This window comes from Impatiens glandulifera, chromosome 9, assembly GCF_907164915.1.
Source record: "Impatiens glandulifera chromosome 9, dImpGla2.1, whole genome shotgun sequence".
NCBI lineage: Eukaryota > Viridiplantae > Streptophyta > Magnoliopsida > Ericales > Balsaminaceae > Impatiens > Impatiens glandulifera.
Window position 1 is genome coordinate 10,502,686 of NC_061870.1, and position 17,415 is coordinate 10,520,100.

The 17,415-nt window shown below is 36.7% G+C and overlaps 1 protein-coding gene across 2 annotated transcripts; it reads right to left on the bottom strand.

Moving 5' to 3' along the window:
• Window positions 1–1,546: 1,546 nt before the first annotated feature.
• LOC124915589 (embryogenesis-associated protein EMB8-like) lies at window positions 1,547–17,101 on the bottom strand. 2 transcript variants are annotated; one of them, XM_047456339.1, is made up of 15 exons: window positions 16,666–17,101; window positions 16,471–16,560; window positions 15,256–15,329; window positions 14,240–14,340; window positions 13,644–13,733; window positions 13,041–13,163; window positions 12,167–12,244; window positions 7,498–7,583; window positions 7,282–7,330; window positions 6,859–6,915; window positions 6,648–6,778; window positions 6,480–6,563; window positions 5,793–5,862; window positions 5,195–5,716; window positions 1,547–1,673 (listed from the first exon to the last, which is right to left on the bottom strand). In XM_047456339.1, the coding sequence occupies exons 1-14, from the start codon at window positions 16,926–16,928 to the stop codon at window positions 5,309–5,311; spliced, it is 1,704 nt and encodes a 567-aa protein (XP_047312295.1). In that variant the 5' UTR covers window positions 16,929–17,101; the 3' UTR covers window positions 1,547–1,673; window positions 5,195–5,308. The 2 variants fall into 2 exon arrangements, with proteins under 2 accessions (XP_047312295.1, XP_047312296.1); XM_047456340.1 differs by having other exon boundaries at window positions 15,268–15,329; window positions 16,666–17,100.
• Between the last annotated feature and the right edge of the window lie 314 nt (window positions 17,102–17,415).

Genomic DNA, 17,415 nt, shown 5'->3' on the forward strand with positions numbered 1-17,415 from the left:
CTATATTCTAGAATAAATATCCACGTTTGCTTCATATTATATTGAATTAAAGGTAAGTTGCAAACAAAGACAACCGCAAAAGAATAATGAAGGGCCAATAAACATAACAGAACCACACAATCGATGACACGATCAATACGGTTGACACAACACAATCGACGACACGATCGTCACGAACGACACGATCGTCAGAAAAGCTCTAGAGATACGATAGGCACGATCGGCACGATCGACATGGTTGGCATATCACAATCGACGGCACGATCAACACGGTTGACACAACACAATCGACGACACGATCGTCACGAACGATACGATCGTCACGAACGACACAATTCGCAAAAATGGCACGATTGACATAGGCACAATATCCCCTGTTTCGCAAGCGCTACTAGGGTTTCAATCGTACAAATCGCGCTTCGTTGTATTCGTCACAGCACGAGCGACACAGTCAATACCGTACAATCGAAGTCAAGATCGGCACAAACGACATGAACGGCACGATCGGTAGTGTCGCAGAAACCCTGGTTGGATCATTCACAAGCGCCGCTAGAGTTTCAACCGTTCTAATCGCGCATCGCGATAAACGCCGTTGTTTGAATCCGTCTGCTTTTGTCATTTCGAATCAGGAAACATGAAAGCTTCTGCAATAGAGAATCTTTCTTCTTTATCAACCTTTGGCTCAAGTCTGACCAATTCTCTTAAACAGGCACCTGAGGTATCAAATTCCTGCTCCACTCACCCAAAGAAAGTTCAGGATGCAGATAACCAACAGAAAGGAAATAGGGGCATATACCCCATTACGTCTCATAAAAACAAAGACACTCTGGCTAAAGAAGGAAAAGATGACACCCATGAATTCGTGAGCAAAAGCATAAATGTCAACTCTAGAAAAGCTCCAGGTATGCCTTCTTCCACTATAGCATTCGATAATTCTGTTAAGATAAATGTCAACGGAGATAAGAGCAAAAATGAATATTTATGAAAATCATGTCACTTTTTCCTATCTCTATTCATTAACATTATATAAGTGTAATATATAAAAACTTATATTAATTTATATTAAAAAAAAGTCAATTTACAACTCATTTATAAATACACGGTTAATCTTTCTAAATTAAATTATATATATTAAGGGACGAAATTTGGGAAAGGAATAACGTGTCACCATATTATTGGGCTGAAAAAAATTAAAGGGCGAGAATAGACGAGAGAAAAAATTTGTTAATTTTTTAGCGAATTATATTGCATCACATAATTCTATTCAAAATTCTCTTCAAAATTCTCTTCCTAATCATTTATCTATATATATTTTGATTGTGGTATCCGTTCAAAATGTTCTAGTAAAAATTAATTTTTTTATAATCTTTTAGTCTCATAACTCTTTCTATCGAACAACACGGGTTGGTAGGTATATTTTTAATATATATATATATATATATATATATATTACATTCAAAGAGACTAAGGGTTTTTGAAGTGAATTATTTGAATAAAATCAAGTAATTTAATATCCTATTAACTCAACAATTCTTTACAAGTCATTTCAATAATCAATTAAAATACTAAGTATTCAATATATTACTAAGAGTATTTAAACATTAGCCCAAATACTCTCATTTTAATTCATAAAACCTTTCTTCATTCAAACAAATAATTTACAATTATATTGCTTCTTGATGCAGCGTGCGTGGCTAGGATGAATCTTTATCAAGATTCGTTGATTCTTACGAATACCGAAAGTTGATAGATATTGAGGAAACCTCGTTTTCTGATTAATAATCTTCCCCTAACAAAGTGTTTTAAGATCCTTTAAATACTCAAACCCTAGCTTGCAAAAGAAATAAACAACTTTTAATAAATTGCAAAAAACACCCGAAACTAATAAAAAATGCGATTTTGAGCCCCTAAACGTTTCCGTCCGAAAAACACTAGGCAATCGTCGAAATCTGACACTTGCGAGATATTTTCGGATGCTGCAACTTTCGCATAAACGCCTCTTCGACTCGCACCGCATCATTCCCCCCAGGGTAGAAAAGATTCGTCCTCGAATCTGGAACCGCATCATCCTCATCAGAAGAAGACTCACCCACAAAAGGAACAAGATGCTTCACATTGAACACATCAGAGGTACGCACATGGCTGGGAAGGCGTAAACGATAAGCATTGGGGTTGATCTTCTCCACAATCTCAACAGGACCAATCTTCTTAGCAGCAAGCTTGCTATATTCATGAGCTGGAAAACGATCCTTAGTCAGAATAGCCCACACAAAGTCACCAACTTCAAAATCAACAGCACGCCTTCTCGAATCAGCCTTCTCCTTGTACTTGGCAGTAGCAGCAACCAAGCGGTCATGAGTGGTCTGATGAACCTGAGCCAACTGACCAACAAAATCCGCAGCAGTGGAATGAGGACGCACCTTGCTGGGCAGCGCTAACAAATCAAGAGGAGCACGCGGAGACAGCCCGTAAATCACATGGAAAGGACTGAAACCAGTGGAGCGATTAACAGCATGATTGTGAGCAAACTCGGCCTGAGGCAGCTTCAGATCCCAAGCCTTAGGATGATCCCCAATTAAACTGCGCAGAAGGTTCCCCAAAGACCTATTAACAACTTCAGTTTGACCATCAGTTTGCGGGTGATAGGCACTGCTAAAATTCAGCTGAGTATTAACCAAACGCCAAAGACTCCTCCAAAAGTGACTCACAAAGCGAGTGTCCCGATCAGAAACTATGGAGGCAGGAAGTCCATGAAGGCGATACACATCCCTGAAATAAAGCTGTGCAACAGCCACAGCATCAGAGGTTTTCTTGCAGGGAATGAAATGAACCATCTTCGAGAATCGGTCAACCACCACAAAAATCGAATCAGAACCACGCTGGGTACGTGGCAGCCCAAAGACAAAATCCATACTGACATCAGACCATGGTTGAGTGGGAATAGGCAGAGGCAAGTATAACCCGGCATTAGTCGAAGCGCCCTTAGCCAACTGACAAACACGACAACGAGCAACAAAACGCCCCACCTCTTTGCGCATCGAAGGCCAGAAATAAGAAGCTGCAAGAAGCTGGAAGGTACGATCACGCCCAACATGGCCCTCTTTGTGGAGTTCCTGAATCATCCTCAAACGCAGGCTGCAATCTGGAATAGGCACCTCAGAACTAGCACCACAGGTAATCAGCGAACAAAATAGAGCAAACACCATGCCCGATTCGACCATGGCGGTCTGAAAAGGACCCCGAGACAACAAGGTGGTAGGGGGGGACGCATGATGAGTGGGGGCAGCACCCTTCTTGGGCTGATTTGGCATCAACACAATCTTGGTACCATGAAATAAGAACGTGTAGGTATTAGCACGCCCATCATGTATAACAGAATGATCAAACTGCCAAGGGCGACCAAGTAAAAGGTGACAAGCATCCATAGGAACCACATCACAATATACAGCATCACGATAATGGGAACCAATGGAAAAATTAACAAGTACGCGCTTGGAAACTGTAACATCCGTACCTTGACTCAGCCAGGACAAGCGATAAGGCTTGGGGTGAGGTTCAGTGGACAGACCCAGCTTCGAAACTGCAACCTCAGAAATCACATTCTCACAACTCCCAGCATCAATGATGAAGGTGCAAACTTTGCCACCGATGGTACAAGTGGAATGGAACAGATTATTGCGTAACCACTCGTTGTCAGGAGCACGAGGGGTTAAACATGATCGACGAATCACCAAAAGGGGGCCAACATCACCAGAAACATACTCCTCCGCTGCCTCATCATCATAAACATCATACACTGGCGCTGAATCTGAAGGAAGAGCAGAGTCAGGATCATCCACCTCAGTAAAAAGACCACGATTGGTGGACTTTGGGTTGCGACACTCTGCTTGGCGATGGCCAACTTCACCACAATTGAAACAACGCAAGCCACCGGGACGTCCCTGCGGGGGGGCTGTAGTGCCGCGAGGGGGGGCTGGGGTGGGATGGGCCGGCTGGGAAGAAGAACCAATGCCACTAGTGGGGACAACCTGTTTTCCAAAGCTACCCGAACCGCGCCTGGCTAGCTGTTTCTCAGCCTGTGAAGCACGCTGATGTGCCTCAGAAACAGTCAAGGGATCAAACATATTCAAAATATCCTGCAACTGGAGGCGAAGGCCACCAATATAACGAGAAACCAACTGGAGAGGGGACTCAGACAGGTCAACACGAGCCACAAAGGTGTAAAACTCAGTGGAATAGTCATCCACGGAACGAGAACCCTGACGAAGATTCTGGAACCGCTGGTACAGGTTACGTTCGTAATTATATGGTAGAAACGCAGCCCTAATATGCTTCCTGAATTTGTCCCAATTCGTGAGCTTTGCCTTACCATGACGAACACGTGTCTGTTTCAACTGCTGCCACCATGCTTGTGCACGACCATGTAAGCGGATCGTAACAAGGGGTACACGACGATCTGCAGGAACTTCCTTGAAATCCAGAATCTCTTCAACCTGAGAAAGCCAATCAATAAACTCTTCCGGTGGTAGACTACCATCGAACTTAGGGATGTCCACCCTGAAAGTCTGCTCCCAGCGATGATTGGGGCGTTCAGGGGATCGATTCCGAAGACCACCGAGAGGGTTTTCATCTGTCATCGTAACATCATCTTTAGGGTGGTGCATGTGCATAGATGCATCCATCCGTTGCGTCAACCATTCAACCTGCCGCCTCAAATCGTCGTTATCACGGCGAAACTCAGCGTTTTCACGTCGCAACTCAGCAAGGTCACCATCATCAGCACCAGGGGTAGGGTTGCGCGGCTGTCTTCGGGGCGGCATACCTCAGGGTCGACTGGAAACTGATACCAACTGATGCAGCGTGCGTGGCTAGGATGAATCTTTATCAAGATTCGTTGATTCTTACGAATACCGAAAGTTGATAGATATTGAGGAAACCTCGTTTTCTGATTAATAATCTTCCCCTAACAAAGTGTTTTAAGATCCTTTAAATACTCAAACCCTAGCTTGCAAAAGAAATAAACAACTTTTAATAAATTGCAAAAAACACCCGAAACTAATAAAAAATGCGATTTTGAGCCCCTAAACGTTTCCGCCCGAAAAACACTAGGCAATCGTCGAAATCTGACACTTGCGAGATATTTTCGGATGCTGCAACTTTCGCATAAACGCCTCTTCGACTCGCACCGCATCACTTCTTAGTCTAGATCTTGCCAGATTATCCCAAGAACGTCACTTTACACAAAATATCCCAAGAGCATCAATCATGTTAAAAGAAGGAACTCTAATGGTCAACGAACTGGTAGCCATCATCCCACCAGTTTCCTAACCATTGCATTCTTGAATTTCCTTTTGAAGATGAAGTGAAGAGCTACACCCAACAAAGGAGTGGATAATACAGCAATATAAGAAAGAATCCAAAACGAAGCATTACTTTGTTGAACAATACGATCCAATTGTTGCCTCATTGTAGTGAATATTTTCGAAGACTTCAAGTCCACCAATGGTGGGCTGCTGGTGGTCTTGGCTTCTTTATTTGAGCAATCAGAAACTACTTTTGTACTTGAATCCAAATCAACAGTCAAAGTGTTTTGCAATTGCTTGAATTCTTGAACATGTGTTATCAGTTCATTCCCAACCGCAGCTACCATTCCATCAGTTACATTCAGATATGGCCCTTGATCAATAGAACATTCAAGTGGAACGCATGACATCGTCTTCCATTTGAATAAGAATGAAGAAATATAAGAAGTTAGAAACTATATTAGCAGAATGTGAATGACAAGATGGTACCTTCTTTTGTATATGCATGTGGGAACTAGAAAGCAGAACGCTGAGATATTCACAAGTTGCCCTAACCCACCTGGAAATATTAAAAGAAAAGTTTATTCCTTCGATAAAGTTGAACTTGACTCTCACCGTTATGACCTTATAAATAAGGGCGTTTTTAATGGGAATCAAACCTAATAAAGAATTCTAAAATGATCAAAAGTAATTTTGATTGTGTCTTTCAAGTGTGGAGCTGTGTTTTCGAACAAATTTTTGTCATTTGGATCGTGATCCTGATGTAGGTTAAAAAGCACAATGATCTAGAAGAAAAAAAAAAGTATAAATTAAGCCAAATTTCACAATGGATCATCATTTAGAAAATAATCAAAAATCTATAATCCAGACATCCAAAAAAAAATATTACGAAAAAAAATAAATTAGGATATTATTTGCCAATTTTTAATGAAATCCTAATTGTGAAAAAAGATAAATACTATACAATATTAACCCATTATTCTTAACAAATAGGTTTCGTATAAATCTATCTAATTATTTTTTCATATCCAGATAAATACACTGACTAATATTATATATCCCACTAATATTATATATCCTTGTGTCTTACAATTTCTCTTACTGAAATGCACCCATTACCGGATGAACAAGCAAGAAACTAAATCACAAAATAAGTTAGAGAAAAGTAAATAATACCAGAGGCCAGAAGCTGTTGGTCCTTCAAAAAATGCAAGATGGCCACCATGTTTTGTTGTAGCTAAGACAATATTTTTGTTCAATCTATTCATGAATCAAAAGATTGAAATAAATGAAATGTCAGTAATAAAACAACTAAGGAAAAATAAAGATGTTAAGCACCTCTACCTGCATTCATCCCAAGGAATAGCCTCTTTTGTACAGACGGGATCATCAAGAGAGCTAATACAGAGAAGTGGCACTGCCACCTTTGCGACAAAACTAGAGCTGCTACAATGTCGATAGTATGTATCCACAGTCTTGATTAAATAAGATGGAATATTAGTTTTTAATGAAATAAGACAAATACTCTTAATATAGATAGAGAAATGTTTAGTACCTCAAATTTCCCAACGTGGCAAGTAGCATAATTGTCGAAATCCCTAATGGAGCGTGACTTGAATAAGAAAACCAAAATAGCAATGTTAATATCTTGAAACTTGAAACTGCTAGCTATGGACAAAAACATCTTCATGTAATATATGTATTTCCAAGATCAATTTTGTTTTGTGAAAAAATTATATTATACTCTTCATTTTCACAAAGACATATTTTTCTGACTACAAAAAGATGCAAAAATTGCCAGTGAAGAAATGTATGAATTCTAAGCAGACTATTGATGACCAATTTAAAAGATGCAAAAATTATATTATACTCTTCATGTATGAATTATATCAGATTTTCCAACTTTTGTTCTATGTTTGAAATGCTGAGAGAACCCATAACTTTCCAAAAGAAATTAAATCCAAGAGGAGAAGATTACCTTTTCAATGCCTTCCCAATTTGCAAGACGGGTATATTGAGGTTCATGCCTGAAATCAAATTTCAGCCGCTATAATAGTCAAGGCATGAGAATAAATAATGAACTGTCTCAACATAAAAATAAATTTTTAAAAAAAAGTGTAGGATGAAACACTATCTTCTTTCATGTATCATTGGCAAGAGGCATCGCCAAAACTATATAACATTTAGGACATACATTTTGGCATAACCTTGGAGACCAATTGCAAGGGCTCTGTCATATAGCTTCTGCACAAGCCTGCGAGATATGAACCTGTCACCAATCTGAAAGAGGAAAAGGGAAGTGGAAGTAAAATATTTACACTATGCATTCTAACTTGAGAAGAGATAATTTTAAAGTTAGAAGTTGTTAACAAATATATATAAAGCAAAGGAACCTGAGGATTAGATTCAACATGAAATCAATCAGTGATAGAGAAGATCATTTTCAGTTAGAATGCGCCAAATAAGCTCGGAATAAAATATCAACAGATTTAGTGGTTTAACGTGTCTTGATTGTTGAGTTGTTCAATCAACTACGTCCCTGTCACATGTGAAGCTCTTGGTATGGGCACTGTTGATTTGTCATGAATATTGTTGGTATTACTTTTTCTTTGTTTAGACCTGAGTTTTTTTTTTTTTCTGGAGGAGGCTAGCTCAGTGTTCCATTGCATAACCTCCCACTCTAATTAAGGTGCTTTCATTGAAATCGAATTTGAAACTGAACCTCTTAAGTTGAAAACTCTTATCACTTTAGCTACCCTAGTGATATTTGTATTATTAGAAGATGTTAAAATGCATTCAGTTCTTTTCAAAGAAGAAAACTCAAGGAAAACTAAGTGTAAAAAGAACTAAATAAAAAGACTTTGTAGAAAAATAAAGAAAGAAATTTTATTGATTTGTTTATTGGTTGTTGTTCTTACATAATACTGTCTAGTGCTTAAATAGTAAGATTACATTTGCAGAAAAGAAAAAAATTAAATAGTAAAATCATGTAATTGATAATCAACGGCTAATTAGCAAATCAAGCAAATCAATTAGTCTAATTGATTGATTTACAAATCAATTAATCTGATTGCTTGATTTGCTGCTGACTTTCTCAACATTCTATTCTTGGAATTATTTTTTCTTCCAGAATAATTCTACACTCCCCCTCAAGTTGGGTAGTAGATGTTGAGACTGCCCAACTTGCCACATACTTCCTCGAGTCGGCTTGGTGAGTATGTCAGCCACCTGATTGCGGGATGTAACGTAGAGGAGTGTAATAGAGCCTTGTCAAAGATTGAAGAGGGTGTTGCCGATGAACTGTTGATGACATTCTTTCAATTTGACTGATTCAAAAATCATGATTCACTTAGTTAGAGGAGTGGCTCTTGGCTCTTGGCTCTTGGCACTTGGCACTTGGCTCTTGGCTCTTGGCTTAACTCTTGAAGTGAAAAATGATAATTTTTTAACAGATAAAATGTTGAAAGAAATTTGTCGAGACATGAAGACGACGTTGCCAAAAAAGGAGATAAAATAACTCGATACAGATTCAACTGAACTATGGAAAAAAATGAACTGAGATTTGTGATAATAATTTTAGAGAAATATGAGATTATAGAATCATTTGAGTTCTCCTCCAATGGCTATTTCCACCATTGGAGGAGGCAGCGGAAAATTGTGAGTCGGTTTCTTCAAGATGAAAAAACCCGCTCTGATACCATGTAGAAAAATAAAGAAAGAAATTTTATTGATTTGTTTATTGGTTGTTGTTCTTACATAAGACTGTCTAGTGCTTAAATAGTAAGATTACATTTGCAGAAAAGGAAAAAATTAAATAGTAAAATCATGTAATTGATAATCAACGGTTAATTAGCAAATCAAGCAAATCAATTAGTCTAATTGATTGATTTACAAATCAATTAATCTGATTGCTTGATTTGCTGCTGACTTTCTCAACATTCTATTCTTGGAATTATTTTTTCTTCCAGAATAATTCTACAGACTTGAATGAAAAAGGTGTCCAAAACAAATGGCACCGTGCCAACAATAGCTACATGGAAAGACACTTTTGATTGATGCAAGATTATAATATACCTTGAACTATAATTATGTTTATCTTATACCTTGAAGTAGAATTAGGTATAAATCTTGAACATAAAAGATAAAAGAATTATAATGAGATGAGTACTGAAATTAATGGAAGGAGATAGAACCCTAACGATTTGGAAGATATTTGAGTGTTAACCTTAACTGTTTTTCCCGCCTGAATCAAACCCTGTCAGGCCCAACTACTTCAGTAACTAATAACCGTTGCCGTACTTTGTCTTTATTCAATTAACTACTACTAGTAACTGTAACCTCCACCTTAGTGGATTAACCTTAATATCTTTTCCCCGTGTATCATTACCCTCTCCTTCAATTCGTTCATCCGCAAACGACAATAGTCAAAGATTGAGTTGAAACTCCAAAACATCTGGTGGCTCTTCAAACCATATGAATAGCCGGAAGGGGGTTCCTCAAATCATAGGAAGTATCTGCAACTCATCAAAGAGTTATGACCAAAACTTCTTCAAATATAACTTTTATTATCCGGTGGTTCTTCAAACCACAAAAAGTGTTGCATTTTTTGCCTTGAATCAAGACATGATTGAAACATAGGGTTCGTTGGCCAAGATTTGGTCATCGAGACTTTCAAATGCATCACCTGTCAAAGCAAATTGAGCTATTCCTCGGTCAACTTGATCACAATCGTATGTATCAACGCATGTCGATTGCACTTCTTGTTCGTTAATCACCGTTAGTGACATCTCGTTTCCCAAGACTAATTTTGGGATTTGTAAGGAAATAAACGACAATTTTGCAGTACTGCATATCTTTTCTCCAAACCCAAAATTGTCACATTTTGTCTCGTATACCTCTTGAGTCTCCACTTTTACTTCATCAACACTGGTTTGTTAGGTCACTTGAAGAACCGGACATGAGTTCTTCAATTCGTCAAAATAGTTCCGATGTTTTTTTCTCTAAAACATTCGTTGATTGTTGAAGTGTTTCGCTCTTAACATTTTCCTTTAACATTTTCCTCTAATAGTGTAATCACCTTCTGCATTGTGGTCAAAATTTCTTCCATTCGGTTGAGTTGTATATCATTTCGATCTAATCTTTATGATTTTCTTTGAACTTCAAACACCTCTCTTTTAGCTCGTTTTTCGTTTCGAGTTCCGTCATTTCCGACTAATTGAGTTCTTGGGCAGCTTGCACTTAAAAAAAAAACCTCTCTTTCCTTAAGAAAATATTTAGTTAGACCAAAAGTATATCCAAACAGTGAGCAACCAAATGTATATCCAAACAGTGAGCAACCAAAACTGATGGGGAAATACAGTTTCAACTATATGCTATCCACCTTCCCTGTCCTCAGACGAGCGCCGACTCTCTGGTGTCTGTAATTGAGACAAAATCGAAAAACAGAAATGATGTTGGCAGTTGCTAAGTTTAACATAGGCTGATTACAATCACATAAGTGATCGCAATCGTGTGAATATCGCGAACCCAGATTCGCGATCGCACCAAAAGAATATACAGTTCTGCGACGATCTTCATCCTCTGCAGCACTTCTTCTTCTTGAGTGATTCGATTAGGATTCTTGTGAATTGTTTCTAAGCGGCGGCACTTCTTCTTCTTCTTGAATGATTCAATTAGGATTCATGTGAACTGTTTCTAAGCAGCGACTGCGGAGGAGGTAATTTCAGACAGATGATTCAAATACAAATCTGGTTCAGCTATAAACCTCAATTTGTACACACTATTTTGCCAAGAACGAGCTCTGATACCACTGTTATACCTTGAAGTAGAATTAGATATAAATCTTGAATAAAAGAATTATATTGAGATGAGTAGTGAAGAATTAATGGAGGAAGATAGAACCCTAACTGTTAGGTGAATACAATGGGGATGAGAGAACAGGAATTAACCGAAGAGTTTAACAAATTAATCAATAGTTTTCCTTCCTGTTTGGCTGTTATTTGAGTGCATAACCTGTTTTTCCCGCCTGAATCAGTTCCTTACAGGCCCAACTGTTTCTGTTACTGATAATTGTTGCCATACTTTCAATCTTTATTCAACTACTACTAGTTACTGTAACCTCCACCTTAGTGCATTAGCCTTAATATCCTTTCCCGTGTATCAGTTTAATATTTAAAATCGAAGAGTATAATTGATGAAATGATACATTGAATCAACGAGAATTTTATTGAGATTGAGAAGAATTAATGGGAAAGATAGAACCCTAAATGATAGGGAGAATACAATTGGGATGAGAGAGATAAACTCTAACAAAAGTATTCAACTAATTCATTTCTTAACTAAAGAAACCGTTACTAATCTATTTATACTAATCTATTTATACAGTAATCACTAACCACTATTCAACCCTAGGACATTACCTTAACCCTTTCCCCTCGTAATAGATTATATATGAAAACAGGTGCATGCTCGACAAATAACAAATTGATTGATTAATAAGGAAATATGCCCCTGAACTTTATGACAATTTTGACTATGCCCCTAACCCCTACCACTTTAGATATATTCCCTCTGACGTGTAAGAACCAAGTAAATCGCCCCTAATTTGATGTCATCTTGACACAAAAAATTGTCGTTAAATACCAAAATATGGGTCATTCATTTTTCTTTGATCTATTATACTAAAACTGTAACGAAATTAGCAAAATTCCACTGTAGATAATATGCGACAGGCACAAGTTGCTTTGTTTTTGCAAGTTGAAGGGTATATCAAATTGAGTAGACATTAGAGGCATGTTTCAAAATTGTCACAAAGTTTAGGGGCAAAAATGTCATGTAAATAACGAAGTGAAACTTGTGCTCACCAGAAGGTCCCATGGTGAGCAGATAGCAACAGCACCACCAATAGGAATATTCTCACCATCCTCTCCAAGAAATTTTACCTGAGGAAGAAGTTGCAACAATGTTTATTGTTATTGGAAAGTAGTAGTTGGTTAGTGTTTGACAGACATTATACACATAAAAACAATTGTTCAAGCAATTGGAGGTAAGTTGTTTCTCCACCAGTATAAGCTACCATTATGATTCCTTGTTGTATGCTAATTGATCGATTACATGTTAAAAAAACACATTGCTTATAGATTTTTATCATTCAGAATTCTCATAGGCAAACAAAGCATTACAAAAGAAGCTTTAAGGAACAAAACTAGCCTGATGACTATCACTAAAATGACTTGTACAAGAGGATTTTGCTTCTATTCGTAAAAGGGGATTTTGTACGGGTTGAGAATTTTTTGATCTTATTGCATTTAGTGTTTTTCTTATCCTTCTGTTCTTTTGTTTTTGTTTCTCTTCTCCCTCCAATCTGTAATTCACTAAACGCATCTTGCGTTTTATTTCAATGAAAAGTTGACCTTTTTAAAAAAAACTAAAATGACTTGTACACTTTTTTTTAGACCAGGGTTTATTTTCCTGTAAATGGCTAGCACAACATCCCACTTCAATCAAGATTCTTCTTACGGGAATCAAACTTGATACCTCATTCTCTTAGTTCACTACACTTACCACTTGAGCTACATTGGGGTGAGTGTGCCTTATACAAATATTAAATGGGAAAAAAAATAAAAGATAACATTTTGGGTTCTCATAAATGATCCAAGCCCAGTTTCTTCCCCTGAAATTCACTTATACGAAAAAACAATAACTAATAGAAAACTTGTAATTGACAGGTAAACATACCAGAATATTGGCACCAATACTGGTTCCAATAATGAGGAGTGGAGCCCTTGGATGTTCTCGATGGAGATAATGAATAACCTCCCTGATATCTTCCGTCCATCCAGCATTATAAAAGCAATCAGACTGCACCAAGTTCAGGGACTTACACATCAAAGACAAAAAAAAGCAGCACCATAACTAATGTAACTGATGATCATGTCGACGGAAGTCCAAGATAAGACAGGCCTTTTCATGTAAGACATCCAAATATAACTAGTAAAGGAAGTGACCAGTGAACAAAACCTCATTCTATGACAAATAGTAATATAATCCCACAACATTGCATTTCAAACTGATAACCAGATTCAATTTTCATGCAAGACATTGAAAATATAATGATACAATTTATATCCCCAAGAGGACTAAGGTATGTCCATCAAGATAAGAGAATAATTGAAATAAGACATGTAATTGAAATAAGACATATCTTGAGTATACTTGCAAACTTCTACTTCCCTCAGGTATATCAATAATGTTATACCCATCCGATATATGTCTCTCAAAGACCAATATCGTCTTCAAAGTTTGTTAAATAATACTTAAAATTATTGAAGTGTGACTTACAGTAACAGAAATGCCTCCCAGGCCCCTGTGATTACTGACAACGACATTCCATCCACATTTTGCGGTTCCCCAAGCTAGATGCTTTAAGTACTGCATAGTTCCTCGCATATAACGAATAGCTTCAAATTTAGAAGAAGAAAAAGAAGGATGTTGTATAAATCAGTGTACAGAAGGATGTAACTAACTTGAATCCAATATTCTAAGGTAACTTTCTTTTGGGAAAAAAACCATTGGGGTGTTCTAGTTTTTTCAAAAGTTTGGGTCATGTTCTTTCAAAAATCTCTATCAATGAGAAAAAAGCTAAAGATAGGTCACTAAGGACCATAGACAACTTCATTAATGCTAAAAAAAAGTAAATCATCTCCCGTTTAAAGAACCTCCAGATTTCAAATACCAAATGAATACAACAAGTTATTACGAAACTTGGGTGCCATATCTACCAGGTCTTACATTTTCACAATTGCAACTGAAAATATGTAGTAAAAATTAACAAAATTTGAGATTGTAGAAGAGTAGACTGTAGAGACGAATCGGAATAATAGTATAAACCATTTTGCATATTTTCTTATATAGACAACAATAACTTCAAAACTTACAGGAGCTGTTGAGTCGCTGGTTAATCCTGGTATGATGATCACAATGGGAGTCGTATCATCTTTGGATATAGAACTATCTTTCAACCTTCCATCTCCCAAAACTGTGTAACAAGTAGATGTCAAATGTCAAAAAGAATATAGAACTTAATGTTTTTCCCCGTATTGCTGAGATTGCAGCCAAGGTATGAAGTGCATCTTGAATTTCCTTAAAAGACATATATATAGAGGAGAAAGTAAGGCTGCCACAAAATATTGATAAGTAATTATTTTTGAAAGATGGTCAATTTTATATTAAAAACGTTTGTGAACGTGAAGTGCATTCATTTTTCAGTCAAAGGAAAGACAAAAGGCAGAAAAACATGAACAGTGAGGAATAATTAGATTCTGATCAAACAAAAATAAAATCACATGTTGTAAATTCCTCCTTTTTTTTGATTGAAATGAATGTGTGGAGAAAGAATCCCTTGATCCTCTCTTTCCCAACCTGTGCATTCATTTTTTTGTAAGTAACCCCTTTTTTTTTATTTCAAAATCTACAAAAATGATACATTGATTTTGTTCTACAATTCTTAAGTCAATTCCCACCACTTCAATTCTCATTTTTCAGTTAAAAGCTCTTTTAGAGGGTTTTATTTTTCCATTGCGAACTCAAAAGACCAAAAGTTATATGGATACTGGCATCCTACAATTAGTTGAAGGGAGGGATGATTTCACATCAGTCTGAATTAAAGAGATTACATGTTAAGAATGTAAAGAAGCCTATTATAAGCATCCAACTACTATTTTAGCAACAAAAGGAACACAAATTATACAAAAGAAAACTTGAGAAGGGAGCAAGAAAATAGAGAAAGTCATTCACTAAGTAAAATGAATACTCGACATGATGAAAGAGAAGGAGAAACAGCAGAAAGGAAAACAGAAGATGAGCGTAATTCTCTCTGTAAACAAACATATGTCCTGCTCATGTATTATGTTCTTTGAGTATAGGAAATATTTGATCCAAGTTAGGGTCTAACATTTTTCATTACCATCAGAATACAGCAGCCAATCCAAAGCAATAGTACCACCATCAGTCGCACGGTATAATTGTCTGAGAACAGATAACATATTGTCAGATAACAGCCATAGCGACATTATAACTCATAAAACTCTTTAGACCGAAAGATATACAGAATTCAATTAACATTAGTACCCAAAATATGTCAAAGCCAGTAAGCAAGCAAGATGAGCATGATTTTTCAATATTTAAGGGATGAAAATTGCAAATCAGGAACTCCTTGGAAAACCAAGATATTTAGAATCCAAGGAACACTATGAGCATGATTTTCCATACTGATAAGAAGAAATTGCAATTTAAGGATTATGTTTTTGATAGAGCTGTTTATTACGTATATTCATTCATTGTTAACAAAGTGATGCAATACAGAGAAACTGTCTTTTTGCAAAAAGCTTGGTTGAAAATTGCAAGGTGTATATCTGCTCTTTCTTCGCTTATACTTTGCAAGTCAATGTGCTACACTTTCTTTTTCATCTTCTCCCATTATGAGAAATACACAATTACTATGCAAGCAATTACACTGTACATTCTCAATGGAAAAAAAAAAATAGATAGAGCATTATACAGAAAAATCTACATTTGTTATATTTGTAAAAAAAATCACAATAATCTAGAAAATCATTTGTATAATGAACTAGAAATTAATTTGTATACCAAATGAATCCAAATATCACACTTTAATTTGGATCATGATTCATAAAATTATCTTGATGCTAAATGTATCTAAAAATCACAATATATCATGATCCATATACTAATTGTGATACCAAATGTATCTAAAAATCACAATATATCATGATCCATAAACAATCTCATTCCAAAAAATAAAAAAATAATTTCATTTTGTAGTTTGGTGATTTCCCAATGACATCGTGATGTGAAAAAATACAAGTTTTCAAATAATCCTCCTTTTAGGCCCTAGGTAGCATTTCTCCTCCTGGACTAACAATTTAATTGCTCATTGTTAATGCCAAAAGAACTATTTGGAGTAAGAGGAAGAATCTAGCAAAAACTAAGTAGTCACACCCATCAACTCTACTTCATTGGTCAATTCTCCTTTGAATTGAGCATAATATAGATTATCTAAGTATAAGCATTGCGAGTAGACAGTGATAACTCAAAGAGATTAGTGACGATTCAAACTATTGAGCTGAAAATCAAATCAAATCCATACCGTGTATAGGTAACAGCAGGAGGCCTCCCAAAGAAATTCAAAAGTGTAGTCTGAATATGAGGACTCGACATCCATGGCGTGGCTAAATACCTAGACATTTCAAAAAGAAATAAACATATCCAGTAAGAGAGTTAGAAATGGTTAAATAGAAATCAATCGAAATCCAAAATTTGAGAGAGATGAAGCTTCAGACACCTGCCGTGTAAGATCCGGCACTTGGAGACGACGTCCTGGTAAATCTCGGATGCGGGGTTATAAGTAAGCGAAATCGGCGAGCCACGAAAAGCAGTAAAGGCATCCTCCAGAAAATGGAACTCCAGGAAATTGTAAAGGAAATAAAGAAAAAAGAAGATAAGAAAGCACGCAAAGTGCGATTTGGGTATCATAGAGATGGCCTTGAAGAGGAGCTTGTAAGCACACTCCGGCGATTCCGAGAGCTGCTCCGACGAGCAATCCATTGGCCTATAGATAAATTCCCCACAATGAGAGACAAAAACAGTCTTCCTGAGTTTTGGCGATGGTAGTTGTAGTTGAGGAGAAAGAGAGACGGGTGGGAGGGACTGCTATAAATTTCTCTGCCTGCCCGAGAGGGGACTACAATTAGTACAAGAATTTGGGGATGCAGTTGACAAGTTTGGCGGAGCTAAACAAAGAACATGCACAAGTGCATTGAATGGTTTCCTTTTATTTATTTATTTATTTATTTATTTATTTATATATATATATATTTTATTCAAAATAACCATAAAAAAATGGAAATTTTGTATCATTAATTGTCACCAAACCCTATACCCTATATCATTACTCAATTATTTATTAGACAAGAATAGCACATGACCCTACAGAATTAGGTTTGCATATGTTTTCACAAATGAAAATGGTTAAACATAATAATAAAAGTACCCTATCAAAATCTCCAATTCAATTTAATATGATTATGTTACG

What these genes read in the sequence shown, in the direction of transcription:
- LOC124915589 (XM_047456339.1), bottom strand. Translation starts at nt 16,928, where the DNA reads ATGGATTGCTCGTCGGAGCAGCTCTCGGAATCGCCGGAGTGTGCTTAC. An exon ending in TGCCGGATCTTACACGGCAG is followed by an intron (nt 16,561 to 16,665) that starts GTGTCTGAAGCT and finishes TGAAATGTCTAG; the next exon opens with GTATTTAGCCACGCCATGGA. An exon ending in ACATGCATATACAAAAGAAG is followed by an intron (nt 5,717 to 5,792) that starts GTACCATCTTGT and finishes TTCAAATGGAAG; the next exon opens with ACGATGTCATGCGTTCCACT.